This window comes from Scyliorhinus torazame, chromosome 3 (genome assembly GCF_047496885.1).
Source record: "Scyliorhinus torazame isolate Kashiwa2021f chromosome 3, sScyTor2.1, whole genome shotgun sequence".
Taxonomy (NCBI): Eukaryota; Metazoa; Chordata; class Chondrichthyes; order Carcharhiniformes; family Scyliorhinidae; genus Scyliorhinus; species Scyliorhinus torazame.
The window spans coordinates 20563227-20580441 of NC_092709.1; the positions used below are offsets into that span (position 1 = coordinate 20563227).

General features: G+C 48.9%; 1 protein-coding gene across 1 annotated transcript in view; it reads right to left on the minus strand.

The window, feature by feature from the left end:
* Positions 1-9563, minus strand: part of dkk2 (dickkopf WNT signaling pathway inhibitor 2) — a 48523-nt gene extending 38960 nt beyond the window's left edge. Inside the window, exon 1 of the mRNA XM_072495376.1 lies at positions 9166-9563. Coding sequence (XP_072351477.1) covers positions 9166-9360 — 195 coding nt within the window. The 5' untranslated portion in view covers positions 9361-9563. The remainder of the gene's footprint in view (positions 1-9165) is intronic.
* Positions 9564-17215: the final 7652 nt, after the last annotated feature.

Below are 17215 nucleotides of genomic sequence, written 5' to 3' on the forward strand. Positions count from 1 at the left end.
GCTCAAGGAATACAAGATCACTGATGGTGTTCTGCCCTACCTTTACACCCGCCCGAGGCAGCTCTGAAAGTGAAGGCCTTTCAGATGTTTAGGCTTCCCTCCTTATATCATATCACTTCCAGTTTTTATGAGCTTTTTTAGTCTTCTTTGTTGCTCTGTCTGTCTCTTATCTCACTCATTTCATACTGAAATTGAAACAAGAATTTTAAGTCACATTCTCTCAGTCGCGTTGCCGTTTATAACACTGGTTATTAATTTAACATTAGTTTGCCATCAATCCCGGGACTTCAGGTGAGCGAAAGTTCACCGGCAAGTTCAGAGGGGAGTCCAGTGGGAGGAAAAATGGAGGGTGCAGGCTTGTCGAGTGGGGCCAGGCCCATTACCGTGGATAAGCTGGCAGAGTTGATGGCGAGGGAGTTTGAGCACTTGTTTTCTCAGCACTTTGACAAGCATCCTCAGAAGGAGATGAAGGCCTCGCTCAAGGAGTGGGTGGCTGAGATTCTTGCCCCGATGAACAAGACTCTGGCAAAGACGGCGATGGAGGTGCGGGAGCAAGTGGAGGTGTTGAAGGGAGTGGAGGAGTCACTATCACAGCACAGTGACCAGTTCACTTTGATGGTGAGGAGCTGTGGAGGGTGGTGGAGTTTAACGGAGGGCAGAGGGCCAATGTGGAGGACGTGGAGAACAGGCAGAATTCAAGGATCGTGGGACTGGCTGAGGGGCTGGAGGGCCGGAGGCCGACGGAGTATTTTGCGGAGTTGTTCTCCAAGTTGATGGGGGAGGAGGAGGACCCCTCCGTCTATGAGTTGGACAGGACTCACCGTTCGGTTTGGGGGTTTACCATCAATTCCACTTTCAAACCATTTGGAACTACATCTGTCCCAGACACTCACTGGCCGCTCATTCACTTCACTCCTATTAACCAAATTACTCCCTCCCAAGTCGATCCCTTCTTCAATCTATCCCTCTCCAAGTCTGTCCCATGCAGTCTATCTTTTCACTTTTATCCTGGCTTCTTCCATCAGTGCTCTTTCCTCACCGCCACAGCCCCTTTCACAGAACTACGGGAAAATGGAAAGGTCCCAGGGTACCACTCAACTCCCAATGAACCGCAACATCATCACATCAAACCACCATGTCCTGGGACTGCGCAAGAGAAAAAAAAAGGTTTCCAACATTTTTTTTAACTTGTAAAGTCATTCACGAGTTATCAGCTTCAAATGAAGCACAGGAAGCTCCTGCTCATTCAAAGTAAAAGTTCGGTGCTAGAACATTTGACTTAGCCAATCGTTTGAACTGAGCAACATAAATCATGCACAGCCAAGTGAGAGTTGCGTGCTTGAAAAGAAATAGTGAGTTAGGTCGAATTGTGTGTATAGAACAGCTGACTTGTGCATGCAGTGTAGCGTCAAGATTGATATGGTGGCAATTACTTTTAACCACTTGGTACCAATCGCTGGTACATATTGGACAAATCCTGCACAGCACTCGGGTGCTGTTCAGTGTGGGGGAATACAAATCAAATGAAAGGCTTGAAACACAGGGGCCGTTTTCACTCGAGCCAAGATTGAGCACTCTTGGATAAATATGTTAAATGTTACAAAAGGATGGGGCAGACTGTTTCCAGTGCTTGACGGGTCTAGAACAAAAGATTATAGTTCTGAAGTTATGGGCAATTAAGGACGCAGAGCTTGAGAGACTTTGCTTTACATGGAGGGCACTGCAGGACTCTGGAATCCAGTTAAGGAATTAACGGTTGAAGCAGAGATAATTTAAGAATATAAGAGCGAAATACTTAAATAAAAACAGAAAGTGCGACAAATACTCAGCAGGTCAGGCGGCGGCTGAGGATGGAGAAACAGGGTTAACCTTTCAGGTCAGTGATCTTTCATCAGAACCTGTTCTGACAACAGATCATTGATCAGGAGCTGTAACCCTGTTTCTCTCTCCACAGATGCTTTCTGATCTGCTGAGTATTCCCGTATTTTCTGTTTTTCTCTCCCCCATTTAAAAATATGTTTGGTAGGTAGGTGACCAATAAAAAAATGAAATAAAAGTAATGTGAGAACAGAGCAGAAAGAATGGATTCAGAAAATTGCCTGTGTGGAGGCTAGAAAATAACACAGACTGGTTCAGGGCTTTAATGGGATATGGACATCACTGGCAAGGCCAGCATCTGTCGGTAGTTTTGCGGTCACCATTGCTAATATTAGCTTTTAATTTCATATTTTATTCATTAATGGAATACCAGCTGCCATGGTGGCATCCGAAATAGTCGTCGCCAGAGCAATAGCCTGGGCCTCTGGAATAATAGTCCAGGATTACTCGTCCAGTATTATCAGTACAGTACTACACCCTTTGTGTGAAACTCCTGTGCTGTAATTTCCAGCACATCTTCCTGAGGAGCCGTATTAGAATAAAACTATTGCCTTACAATCATAAATAGATGGAACGTGTTGGAGGTTTATAAGAAATCTATTCACTCCCAGGGCTGAGGTTTTGACAGCAGTTGTCAGTCCAGTGCAGGCTCAGGACTCTTGCCTCTAAATCAGAAGGCTGTTGGTTCAGGTTCCACTCCAGAGTCTTGGGCCCATGATGCAGAACATTCATTGGCGTACTGAGGGAGTGCTGCATTGTCAAAGGTATGTCTTTCAGTTGAGGTTTTAAAACATGGTCCGCTCTGCCCTTTTAGAAGATCCCCTGTCACAATTTGAGAAAGAACATTGGTGTCCTCCCTCATGTCCTGGCCAATGTTTATCCCTCAACTGGCAAGCAACAAAGATTATCTGGGCATCCATTTCATTGCTGTTTATGAGACATTATTGTGTGAAAATGGGCTATTATATTTCTACATGCCAACAATGACAGCACTTCAAAATGTATTTCATTAGTGGTAAGCACTTTGGGACAGCCATAGATTGTGAAAGGTGCTATATAATAATGATAATCTTTATTATTGTCACAAGTAGGCTTGTATTAACACTGCAATGAAGTCACTGTGAAAAGCCCCTAGTCGCCACACTCAGACGCTTGTTCGGGTACACAGAGGGAGAATTCAGAATGTCCAATTCACCCAACAGCACGTCTTTCGGGACTTGTGGGAGGGAACCGGAGCACCCGGAGGAAACCCACGCAGACACGGGGAGAACGTGCAGACTCTGCGCAGACAGTGACCCAAGCAGGAACCGAAGCTGGGACCCTGGCGCTGTGAAGTAACAGTGCTAACCACTGTGCTACCGTGCCGCCCAATAAATGTAGGTTCTTTCTCTTTTTTAATGGAATACGGTAGTGACTTTCCATTATAATATTGGATATTATAAATGCAGATCGACCATCCTTTTAGCATAAAGTAATTTGCTTATTAATTATGTGGCAACTTTAACCTTATCTCCTGCTATTTTAAGGGTGAATAAATACATTTAGTAAAAGGGGAAATAGTTATAATACCCCTGCATTAGAATAAAGAGTGCATGTGAGTCAATTGTCCTACCTCAAGGTCCTAATATCAACAGAACCTGTAAGCAAGGTTATTTACTTGTTAGAAAACATACGTTTCCTGGCTAGGCGATTACTGACAAGCTTTTGGGTGAAGGATTAATAATAAACTTACTTAAGCAAGATTGGAATTTTGAAACAATGTTCTGTGTTGTCAGAGTCCTCCCGTTTGGCTTCCCCTTGTTCCAATTTCTTTTGTTTTGTTTTATTATTTTTGGTCTGTGGACTCATAATTGGAATGCACCTTTAAGCAGTGGACTCAAGCTGAAGCAGCCTGGTAGTCAGGACAGTGTGTTCCAAGATTTGTTTTTGGAGAGGAGAATACAGACTTGTCGGCGCCAAGAGAACGAGAGAACCTTAAGAACCAGTTTTGGAGGAAGTTGGTTCTGTTGGCTGGCTGGCAACCTGTGGGTTGGCCAGGGACAGTGTTCTGGCTGACAACAGTCAGTGATTGTTTCCTGTGGGATGCTTCTGAGCTTCTGAGATGGCTGATCTGAAGCGATTAGACCTTGAACGAAGAAGGAGTTCTCTCTCTTTCTGCTCAAATAAAGGACTGCTTTATTGTTCAAACCAGTGGGAACCTGGCACATCTTTACTATATTGTTGAAATGATCTTGAATCCATAAGGAAAGTAGACAGCCTTGGCAGATAAAACCATCTCAAACTATAAGGAAGAAGCATCAAAGTGAAAGCTTGAACTCCTGAAAGACTTTAACTGACAACCATCAAAGAGCAGCAGAGATCTTTTATTCTTTTTACTCCATCATAGTTGTTCTGCCCTCTCCACCACCCTTTCCCTCTATGTTGTCTTTGTGTGTGTGTGTGTGTATACAATATATAGTAGCCCAAGTTGGAAAGTGAGGGTGGTGGTTTTGTTAAGTGTTATTAGGTATTCAGTTACATTTTTGTCAGTGTAATTATATTACTATTAAGTAATAAAAGGTTATTTATGTTAAACTTTAAAATAACATTTAATTTCATTGTGTTGCGACTCCGGGTCAAGTGGAGCTGAAATTGACCACACACTAGCCCAGGGGAGTCATGACAATCTATCGGCTAACTGTATAAGCAGTCTGCATCTGTGATTTGGGAGAGAGAGTTGAATTAGAATGCTCTCTAGTGATTATTGTTTTCGCGCCACGAGCTGTATATGAGGAGGGGGCTCCTCCAGAGGTTTATCTGGGGTAGTTCCCTCCTTGCTTGAATCATGAATAAACTATTGTAAGCTATCCCTAGGTCTCCTGCAGTTAGTAGGAAGATTTCCACCACAACACTATAATCGTTACTATACCGTGCATTATTTGGACAACCTCTCTGACTATTGACTTTGCACTTTATTGAATATCCATTTCTATTTGTAGTATTTTGCATTACAATACAAGAGAGGGATTAACTGGTCTGTATCCATGTCGAAGATCACTTACATCCACCTTCACTACAGCCTATTTGCTGCTGGAAATCCTCATCAATGCTTTTGTTATTATAAGACTCGACTATTCCAAAGCTCTCCAAACCAGTATCCTGTCCTTCACCTCCCATAAATTACAGCTAGCCAAAGCTTTGCAGCCTGTATCCTAACCCACACTGTGTCCTGTTCAACCATCATCCGTGCTTGCTGAGTTACATTGGTTTCTGATCCACCAACACGCCAAATATAATCATTTCGGCCTCATGTTCCAAGCTCTCCATGGCCTCACCCCCTCCGATCTCAGGAAGCTTCTCCAGCTTTGCAATCCTCCTAAAAATAACTCTGCAATCCCACAACACTGTGCATTCCCCATTCCCTTTGCCCCACTTGTGCCAGGCATGTTTACAGCCATCCAATCCCTGGAGTTCTCACCCTAAACCTCTCTGCCTTTCCATCCCTTTCCCCACCTTCAAAATGTTCCTTAAAGCCTATCGCTTTTGGCTAGCTTTTGGCACTTTGATCAACAAAGGAGTAAAGGGCTATGGCAACAGGGGGTAACATGGGAAGTGGGGGAGTCAAGAAAGAGCAATTAATGTCACAGTCAGATCACCCTTGACCACTGAGTTTGCACTTTATTGAATGTTCATTCCTATTTGTAGTATTTTGCATTATAAGACATGAGAGAGGGATTGACTGAATCCATATCAATGATCACTTCCATCCAGTCTTGAGTTTTTGCAATGGCAGGGCAAACTCGAGTGTCTGTATGGCCCCCTGCTACTTCTATTCCTTCTGATTCTTTTAAGTCCTCCATGAATGATCCAAATATCTTCTTTGGTTCAGTGGCTTATTTTGTTGTTTGATTATGCCCACGTAAACTGTTGTTGCAATATTTTACACATTAATGATGTGATAAAGATGCAAACTATTGATAGTTGTCTTCCAAGTTAAAAGTTATCTTCCACAGCAAGCCATGTATTCTCAAAGATTCAGGCATACCAGCATCCGAGTCAAGTGTGCTACCAACTGAGTCATGACTGACACTAATCCTGTAGCTGACACCTAGGGGTAAATCTCATCATCGCTGCCTGGGTGGTAACCTGCTGCTTACCATGTGTCTAGGGCAGTACATTTCAAAACTTTCCCAGAAAGGAAATGGGCACATTCCCCATGGTTCCCCCGCCACAAATATTGCTTCACTCCTGACCCACGTCAACGCTAACATCTGAAGCACAGCATTTTCTACCCAAAACAACACAGAAGCAATGACTTTTACGAATGCGTTAGAAAGTGAGCAAACACAGAAAAAAAAAACCCACTGAACTCGGGTGATGAAATCTGAAGACCTCAAAGACCACAGGAATCTCGCCAAGGATCCCAGTTTTGAAACCTATGATTTAGTCTATCAAGCTCTAGATTGATCCGAGTTAAAAAAACACAATTAAAGTGCGATGAACTTGATGTTTACTTGTTAACACCAAAGGCAAAATCAGAAAATTTTACATAATAATTTGTTCAATTTTACTTTTAGTAATAGGCGGCTAATATTTCTAAATTTCAGTCAAAGTAACAAAGAAAGAGGAAACGAACCCTGGGGCCCTTATTAATAACAGCACTCCATGACAGCACAATCTCGAACAAAGTTAACACTAAAGTTAGCAGTGATAAAATGTTAAACTTTTATCATTGAAATGCAATGACATCCTTCCCTTGCACATAAAAACACTGCACAACCAAAGTAATGCAAGTAAGAAGGAAGGAAAAGATATGGTAAGTTAGTAAAAAGAATGATTTGTATTGCGCAAGCCACTTTCACAACCTCTAGACACCTCCAAAGCACATTACAGCCAATTACGTACTTTGAAATGTGGTCACTGTTGTAATGTTGGAAACTTGGCAATCAATTTGTACGCGGCAAGCTCTTGCGAACAGCGACGTGCTAACAATCGGACAATGTGCTGTAGTGATGGTGGGCGAGGGAGGAATATTACATAATAGAATTAGGGGGTCACTGTTCCAAAATAAGGGGCCACTCATTTAGGACACAGATGAGGAAAATTTAGTTCTCCCAGAGCGTGAGAGTCTCTGGAACTCTTTTCCTCAAAAGGCAGTGGAAGCAGTCTCTGAATATTTTTAAGGCAGAGCTGGGGGGTGGGGGGGCAGGGGGGTGAGGGGGGCGGGGGGAGGTAGGGGGGGCGGGGGGAGGTTGAGGGGTGGGGGGGTGGGCAGGGGGGCTCCTCTGCCGTTTTTTCAGTGGTGCCGTTGAATCTTCACGTCCACCTGAAACTTAACTTCTCATCCACAAGTCTTCCGTCAGCCATTGGGCGGCACGGTGGACCAGTGGTTAGCACTGCTGCCTCAGAGCCCCAGGTTCGATTCCAGCCTCGAGTCACTATCTGTGCGGAGTCTGCATGTTCTCCCCGTGTCTGCGTGGGTTTCCTCTGGGTGCTCCGGTTTCCTCCCACTGTCCAAAGATGTGCGGGTGAGGTGGACTGGCCATGCTAAATTGCGCCTTAGTGTCCAGAAGGTTAAGTGGGGATAGTGTGGACAAGTGGGACTAGGTGGGGTGCTCTTTCAGAGAGTCGGTGCAGAACTCAATGGGCTGAATGGCCTCCTTCTGAACTGCAGGGAATCTACGAAATCACTGAAACGCCGGCCCAGGTTGTAATGATCAAATCGGGCAAGGAGGACTTAAACCTCCATCCAGCCTCCTGATTCAGTAGCAAAGCCGCACCCCCACCGCAATCACAGCTAACATCGAAAAAAGCACCAAAGTTTACCGAAAAGAATAAATACTGAGAAGCGCAGAGGCTGGGTTCACCCGGGTAACATCACCCTAACAGGTCAGTAACAGCAGAATCATCCGGGCTGCAGAAAATGATATCTCCGCCTTGCACAGTAAACTCCCCAGCCTCACACAATTTTTCAGCTACTAAAACTCCCTTCATCTCAAAGCTTTTCCGTTCACATTTACCGAATGAATGAAACTTGCAAAAAGGCAAAATTAAAACTTTGGAACGTTGTGCAACATTGCAGAGGCTGAGTTTGAGTGCTAAGCGCAAGCACTCCGTCCCTGGGGTTTAACCTCCACAAACACACACACACAAGCCTGCCCTGCTTCCCTATCTCTTCATTCCCCCTTTTCCTCTCTGCGCCTATCAAGCCTAACCTTCTGTTGTTGACATATGGGATTAACCTGTCATTCCTGAACCGCGGGAAGCCAAACCCAATCTTCCACTTTCCACTCTCTCTACTCCTGTCCCATCCCTTCCTCATTCCAACCCTGTCGCTCAACCCACCCTCCCCATTCCCAACCTTCCAAAGTGCGCAAACATTTTGACTTCATGTTAATGCCACTGAAGGGCCTCATTGCAGAGGACGTTGACCGGGCGGCTGCTGTTCAAAACAACCCCGAACGCGTTTCCCTCAATTTAACATCACATTCACTCTGCTGGGACACAGCCCTTTGGCAATCTCCAGCTGACAGCCACTAGATCAGAAATGTGATGGGAGTTTGCACCTTCCCCGCGTCTGCCTGGGTTCCCATAGAGCCATCGAATTGTTACACTGCAGAAAGAGGCCACGCGGCCTATTGAGTCTGTACCGACCCTCTGAAAGAGCATCCTACCTCCCCCGCCCTATCTCCATAGCCTCACATCCCCACCTAACCTTCACATCCTTGGACACTAAAGGGCAACATATCAAAGTCAATCCACCTAACCTGCACATCTTTGGACTGTGGGAGGAAACCTGAGCACCCGGAGGAAACCCACGCACACACGGGGAGAATGTGCAAACTCCACAGTCACCCGATGCTGGAATTGAACCCGGGTCAACCACTGCGCCACCCTCCAGGTTTCGGGGATAGGGTGGGAGGTGGGGGTGAGCTAGATAGAGTGGGGTCAGTGCGGACTCGATGGGCTGAATGGCCTCCTTCTGCAGTGTGGGGATTCTATGGATCCTATCCCCCTCACACTTTTCCTTGACTGGGTCACATGCGGTCTCCTCCTGCCTGTTAGAGGTGATGGTCCCACCCAGGGTAGCTGCCACCCACAGGGTGGGGAGACCAGACCCCACTCCCAGCCCTGGAACATTTCACTGACACAATCTCAGCTCCCCTCCCCCCCCCCTCCGGTCCCCGGTGGCCTGTCTGCGGGGCGAGAGCAAAACCCCCAAAGGAAGAGTGTGTGTGTGTTGGGGGGGGGGGGGGGGACAGCCTGACGGGACCCCCTCCACAACCCCAGTGGGTCTCTCTCACTCACCTGCTTGGCCATGGGGTACTTCCTGCTGACCTTCCCCTGCTGGCTGCCGGCGGACCGGTTGGCGGGGATGGCGTCGGCGAGTTGCCCGCCCGCCGGCGGCTTGATGGAGTTGACTTTGGACCTGGCGCTGTGAGTCCTCGGGGAGCTCAGAATGAGCAAGGCAGCCCAGATTAAAAAACAGCCCGCGGGAGACATCCTCAGCCGGACAGAAAGAGGAGGGGGGGGGGGGGGGGATAAAAATTACAGACTTCAAAATTAAAAACGTTAAACTACAAACTGGACAGGGCGGGGGCTCAGTCAGTTGGATTTAGAGGATATTCCAGTGCAGCTGATTTCGGGAATATGTGACAATCTTCAGTGAAGTTCGTCTGAAAGTGTTCGCCCTTTCGGAGAGCGGCGTCTGCTGTCCCTCCTGCTCACAGCCCCTCTATTTATACAAACCCATTTCCCTCCCCAGTTCAGGAGAGGAGGGAGGGGTGGGGGGCAGGATCAAGGCGGGTCTACCCTCCCCAAACTGCCTGCCTCCCCATCCCTGTTGTGTGTGTGTGAGAGAGAGAGAGAGAGAGAGATGGAGATTGATCTCGCTTTACTGCGGGTTAATAATAATCTTCTCCTCCGGCTGTCACTGTGCTGTTCTGTGGGGAGGGGGTGCGAGGCCCCGAACTCCCCATTCTGTGTGTCCTCTGCTCTGTGGGGAGGGGGAGCCCAGCCCCGAACTCCCCATTCTGTGTGTCCTCTGCTCTGTGGGGAGGGGGAGCCCAGCCCCGAACTCCCCACTCTGTGTGTCCTCTGCTCTGTGGGGAGGGGGAGCCCAGCCCCGAACTTCCCACTCTGTGTGTCCTCTGCTCTGTGGGGAGGGGGTGCGAGGCCCCGAACTCCCCACTCTGTGTGTCCTCTGCTCTGTGGGGAGGGGGAGCCCAGCCCCGAACTCCCCACTCTGTGTGTCCTCTGCTCTGTGGGGAGGGGGAGCCCAGCCCCGAACTCCCCACTCTGTGTGTCCTCTGCTCTGTGGCTTTGCCTCTTTCGGTGGTCGGGCGCTTGATTAAAACTGTAATTGAACTTTCCTGTTAACGGTCTGCCAACTCCAATCCCTTCAAAGACTGCAGGTAGAGCCTGGACGGGAAATGAATTGTCCCGGGAGGGCTGATCAATATCAACGATATTGACAAACTTGTCATTTCCACACTCTCTCTCTGTCTCTCTCACATCACCTTCTCCCTCTTTATTCTCATCTTAAACTGCCAAGGTCAGCCAGCATTTCCTCCAGCCCTGGTCCCAGAGTTTGAGTGCCACCCCCTCCCCCCGAAAAACATCCCTCTGCCCCCCCAAAAACAAGAGTGAAAACCCCAGAGACATCTTTGACGGTGGAAGGAGCAGAGCGGGGCGACCAGAGGAAGAAACCCGGCTCTGTTGGGGAGTGTTGGATGAACGTTGTTCGCTCCGCCTCGCAACCCCGGGGAGGAGGCAGGGGAGAGGCGGACAATAAAATACACCTTTTCCACTCCCTCCCCTCTTCCCTTCACCACCTGAACTCTGCTTTCTCTCTCTCTCTGCACAGATGCTGCCAGACCTGCTGGATAGTCCCAGTGTTTTTCTGTTTGTTTTGATGTCAGATTTCTAGAATGGGCAGTATTGTCGTTGTTGTGTCTGGCGGTGGTGTGTGCTGTCCAGAACATGGCCCACCTCGTGCAAAATTGGGAAGGCAAGTCGGGAATAACTGCGTTTCTGTTTAGTAAGGAAAATGGGCAACGGTCTGACGCACTCAATGCCCACATTGGCACCTGCAAATGAGCGTTAACCCTTTTCGTACATGTCAGTGAAATGATAAGTGGGGGGGGGGGGGGGGGAATAAAAGTGCACGAGTGTTTTTTTTAATCAAACTGCGGGGGATGTTTGCTGCTGTGCACATGAAGTCCATTTTACCTTAATGTACTCTGGCTTTGGTGGCAGACTGCAGGGGCTGGATTCTCCGATTTTGAGGCTATGTCCGGAGGAAGTGTCTAGTTCTACGATGAAAAATCGGCGAGGCACCAGCACCGACCCTCCGACCGGTGAAGGGCTGGCAGCCGTGCCCCGTAAAACACACGGCCTTTACGAAATAAACGGGCAGAGAATTGCCGGGTCCGTGGCCGCGGCATCTGCACAGCAGCGACCTGCTCAATGCAAAACATGGTGCCGTCCGCACGCGGACCTGACCTGCCAGATAGTGGCCCCCCCCCGGCTAGCAGCATGCCCCCCCCCCCCCCCCCCCGACTGTGGCGATTCTGGACACAGTCCGCAGCCACCATGCCGGGTTCACGAAAACTGAGAGCACACGTGTCCCGCGCCGTCGGGATCTCGGCCCATCGGGGGCGGAGCATCGGGAGAGGGCCTTCAGGTGACGTCCTGAGGCCGCCCCAACGAGTGTGGCGTACTCCTCAATGTCACTGATTTGGAAGGGGTGGTGGATCCGAAAACAGGCACCACCCCCGGTTCAGTCGTAAGAAGGGATCATCCGCCGGATTGCCAATTAGGAAATCGGCGTCGGGGAACGGAGAATCCCGCCCCCTGTGTCTGAGGCTGAAAAGCCAAGAGCCGAATCCCACTCCATCCAATGTTGGCGAGGAGAGAGTGGCGCTGAATTCAAGGTTGGCAGCCAGCGGGAGTCCATCACACACTCCCGCCTGTGAAACTATTTGCTGGTGTACAGGTGGATCTGTCCCCGGAAGGAGTATCCATGTCTGTGAGCCTGTGGGTCAGCCCCCAGATCATTCCATTACTCGCCAAGTAAAAGTAACAGCCTGTAAAACGTTTTTTGTTAAATTTAGTGCCCATGGTTAAAACCAGTTCACTGTGGCCACACCTGAGATTTCTATTGGACCATACTAAATAACAGAATATGATCCAAAGATCGTATCCAAAGGTACAGTCCAAAGCTGTGCAGAGTGGGTGGATTGGCCATGCTAAATTGCCCCTACACATCCAAAGGTTGAGTGGGGGTTACTGTGAAAGGGTGGGGGATTGGGACTCGGTAGGGTGGTCTTTCAAAGGGTCAGCTCAGACCCGATGGGCCGAATGGACTCCTTCTGCACTGTAGGGATTCTACGATTTTATGATTCTATGATGCGTCTCAGGAAATATTAACTTCATCAGTCATACAGATTGCGAGCGAGGAATGCTATTCATTTACCATTGTGTCGAATTGAATAGCAATGAAAACATTACATAGTGAAAGATGCAGCTTAACTTGAGGGATTCTTTCATGGGACTTTCTTAATAATGCTCGCTCTCTTATGAATTAGGTGGCTGATTACTGGGACACTTCCACACAAAACATATTCTAATAATAATCTCTATTCGTGTCGCAAGCAGGCAATGAAGTTACTTTGAAAATCCCCTAGTCACCACATTCTGGCGCCTGTTTGGGTACACTGAGGGAGAATTCAGAATGTCCAATTCACCTGACAGCACGTCTTTCGGGACTTGTGGGAGGAAACCGGAGCATCCGGAGGCAACCCACGCAGACACGGGAAAAACGTGCAGACTCCGCACATCAGTGACCCAAGCTCGGAATCGGATCTGAAGCAACAGTGCTAACCACCATGCTACCGTGCCCCTTATAATGTCACTATCAGCACCCTCTTTAGTCCTTCGCGTTACCATTAAACTTCCTTTGTCGTGTGCCCAAAACATCTTTGTTCGATCTCTCCTAGCTCGCATCTATCCCAAAATTCTATTTTGCTCCACCTGCCCCAAGTCCACAGTATAAAATCCATCGCATTTAGAGTACCCAATTATTTTTTCCAATTAGAGGGCAATTTAGCGTGGCCGATCCAGCTATCCTGCACATCTTTTGGGTTGTGGGGGTGAAACCCACACAGACACGGGGAGAATGTGCAAACTCCACAGTGACCCAGGGCCAGGATTCGAACCGGGTCCTCAGCGCTGTAGGCAGCAATGCTAACCACTGCGCCACCATGCTGCCCCTCACTCTCTTTAACCCTGAAGAAAAATCATACTGGACTGGAAATGTTGACTCTGTTCCTCTCTCCACAGGTTCTGCCAAACCTGCTGAGTTTATCCAGCACTTTCTTTTTTTACTTCAGATTTCCAGCATCTGCAGAATTTTACTTTTATGCTATAATGTCTCCCTGGACAAAGGATTGTGTTCACTGTGTTATGTCCCTTGTTGCGACTAGTAGTCAGGTGACACAGGAACTGAGTTCTTGCAGCCTCTGCAGTTTATAGAGGCAACTGCACATTGACCGACTTCAAGCAGCTTTATTTTCCCATGAGGTACTGGAATTGTAATTGAAAACACCTGTATTTTGTTCTGTAATTTATTTTCAGGTTTCGCTGTCACAGCAGGTGACTATCTGCGCTCTCCTGGCTTCAACCAAGATTGCGATCAGCGGAGATTGAGATGGACTAATAGCTGGCACATTGTAATTGCTGCTTTCATTGGAAGGTAGGATTTAGATGCTTCTTCACAAACAGTACCGAGATGCTAACTTTCCACTCAGATGATTCTAATGATCCTTGAAGTGCTTTGATCTCCCTCAAAAATTGAAGCTGGTTATATCGTGTTTATGTCACTCAACTACTAATCTGGAGTCCTGGAATAATAATGCAGAGGCAGAATTTTATGGTCTCGTGTCAGTGGCTTTGCTGGTGGTAATGATGGCAGGGGGTAATGATAATAGTAATAATCTTTATTGTCACAAGTAGGCATATGAAGTTACTGTGAAAAGCCTCTAGTCACCACATTCCAGCACCTGTTTGGGTACACAGAGGGAGAATTCAGAATGTCCAAATTACCTAACAGCACATCTTTCGGGACTTGTGGGAGGAAACCGGAGCACCCGGAGGAAACCCACGGAGATACAGGGAGAATGTGCAGACTCTGCGCAGACAGTGACCCAAGCCGGGTATCGAACCTGGGACCCTGGAGCTGTGAAGCAACAGTGCTAACCACTGTGCTACCGTGCAGCCTTCCCCAACGTCTGCTTTCCCCCCACCACCCCTACCCTCCCTCCTCCCCCCCCCCCCCCCCCATAGATACGCCTTCCCCATCCTGTCATCTTCATCAAGATGGCCACCCCTCTCTCCCCACTCAGAACCCCCACCCAGGCTTTACCTCCCCTTCCAGTCCTGAGATACCCCGCACTTAACTGGTCCTGAATTCAGTGACGGAGTCCCAAATCTGACCACTGCAGCAGCTGGCGCTGTTGAGTCTACAGAGCTGCCAGCCAATCATATTCTTCCTGAGTGAGGGGCAGCCTGGTTGATTTACCAGATTGATTCTGGGGATGAAAGAGTTGATGAATGAGGAGAGAGTGATCAGTTTGGGCTTATAACCGCTGGAGTTTAGAAGGATGAGAGGGGATCTGATCGAGGTGTATCAAATATTAAAAGGGATTGATAAAGGAAACGTAGACCAAATGTTACTCCTTGTAAGGAATCTAGAACAAGAGGTCACGGATATAGGTTGAGAGGCGGTAGATTTAGAACTGAGATGAGGAGGAACTACTCGCAGAGGGTGGTGAATTTGTGGAACTCGCTGCCCCATAGTGCGGTGGAGTCAGAGTCATTAAATGGTTTCAAGAAGGAGATGGATATCATAGATTATCATAGAATTTACAGTGCAGAAGGAGGCCATTCGGCCCATCGAGTCTGCACCAGCTCTTGGAAAGAGCACCCTACCCAAGGTCAACACCTCCACCCTATCCCCATAATCCAGTAACCCCACCCAACGCTAAGGACAATTTTTGGACACTAAGGGCAATTTAGCATGGCCAATCCACCTAACCCTGCACGTCTTTGGACTGTGGGAGGAAACCGGAGCACCCGGAGGAAACCCACGCACACACGGGGAGGATGTGCAGACTCCGCACAGACAGTGACCCAAGCCGGAATCGAACCTGGGACCCTGCAGCTGTGAAGCAATTGTGCTATCCACGATGCTACCGTGCTGCCAGATATATTTCTGATTTTAAAAAACAGGTTAAAAGGATATGGACAACAGGTGGGGAGGTTGATTTGAGACCAGGAAGAGATCAGCCATGATCTGGTTGAATGGCAAAGCAGGCTCGAAGGGATGGCGGAACAGACTCGATGGGCCGAGTGGCTTGATTCTGCTCCTATGTCTTCTGGCTGTATTGCCTACCTCTGCCCCTAATTCCTATGTTCCTGTGCTCCAGCCAGTTAAGCCACTCCAAGAATTAAACGGCTGCAGGGTTGCCTTGATCAGAGGAGATACATTCCCCACTGACTCTTTGCTTGCTTGGGTAGGAAACCCTGCCATCCAAAAAAATCCTGCTTCAGAGAATGAGTTCAATTCTCACCTCTTTTCAAAATTGAAAATGAAAGATTCTGGGGCGAGATTCTCCGACTCCCCGCCGGGTCGGAGAATCGCCGGGGGCTGGCGTGAATCCCGCCCCCGCCGGTTGCCAAATTCTCCGGCACCGGATATTCGGCGGGGGCGGGAATCGTGCCGCGCCGGTTGGCGGGGCCCCCCCCCGCGATTCTCCGGTCCGGATGGGCCGAAGTCCCGCTGCTAAAATGCCTGTCCCGCCGGCGTAGATTAAACCACCTACCTTACCGGCGGGACAAGGCGGCGCGGGTGGGCTCTGGGGTCCTGGGGGGGGGCGCGGGGTGATCTGGCCCGGGGGGTGCCCCCACAGTGGCCTGGCCCGCGATCGGGGCCCACCGATCCGCGGGCGGGCCTGTGGCGTGGGGGCACTCTTTTCCTTCCACCTTCGCCACGGTCTCCACCATGGCGGAGGCGGAAGAGACTCCCTCCACTGCGCATGCACGGGAATGCCGTCAGCGGCCGCTAACGCTCCCGCGCATGCGCCGCCCGGAGATGTTATTTCCGCGCCAGCTGGGGGGGCACCAAAGATCTTTTCCGCCAGCTGGCGGGGCGGAAATTCGTCTGGCGCGGGCCTAGCCCCTTAAGGTTGGGGCTCGGCCCCCAAAGGTGCAGAGCCTTCCGCACCTTTGGGGCGGCGCGATGCCAGACTGATTTGCGCCGTTTTGGGCGCCAGTCGGCGGACATCGCGCCGATACCGGAGAATTTCGCTCCTGATTACTGTAAAAGCGACTGTGAATCTTTCAGATTGTCATGAAAGCTCAACTGATTCACTAATATGCTTCAAGGAAGGAAATGTCTACTAAATACCTGCTGTGACGACCTATAACAGGCCTCTCAGTTGGCTCAGATGTAGATGTAAGTGGGCAATCAATGCCAGCCGCCTTGCCACTGGCACACACACATTGCGCAATTGAGCAATGGAACAAGGAAAACCTATGATTTAAATCCAAATAGAATGCCTTTCTGCCCATTTCCCACACTCAGTTTCACTGTCTATAAAGAATTTACAGCTCAGAAACAGTGCACTTAACTGATATTTATGTTGCACATAACTGTGCAAGTAAGAAGAAAGCATCCACTTTATTCTTTTGAAATGGTTTTGTGTTAAGTTTCCAGCTCCAGGGCAGCACGGTGGCGCAGTGGGTTAGCACTGGTGCCTCACATCGCCAGGACGTGGGTTCGATTCCGGCCTAGGGTGACTGTTTGTGTGGAGTATGCAAGTTCTTGGGTGCTCCTCCGGGTGCTCCAGTTTCCACCCACAATCCAAAGGTGTGCAGGTTAGGTGGATTGGCAATGCTACATTGCCCCTTAGTGTCCAATGATGTCTAGGTGGGATTGAGGGGATGGTGCGTTGAAATGGGCCTGGGCGGAATCCTGTTTCAGAGGGCCACTGCAGGTTCAATGGGCTGAATGGCCTCCTTCTGCACTGCAGGGAATCTATGGTCTCAACACAGGCTCAAATTGAGCACTAATTCTAGCATTGGCATGAAACATTGAAAAATAGGAGCAGGAGGAGGCCATTTGTCCCTTCAAGCCTGCTCCACTATTCATTATGATCATCCAACTCAGTACACTGTTCCCGCTTTCCCCCCATATCCTTTGATCCCTTTAGCCCCAATACCTTCTTTAAAACATGCAATGTTTTGGCTTCAACTACTTTCTGTGGAATTCCACAGGCCGATCTCTCTCTGAGTGAAG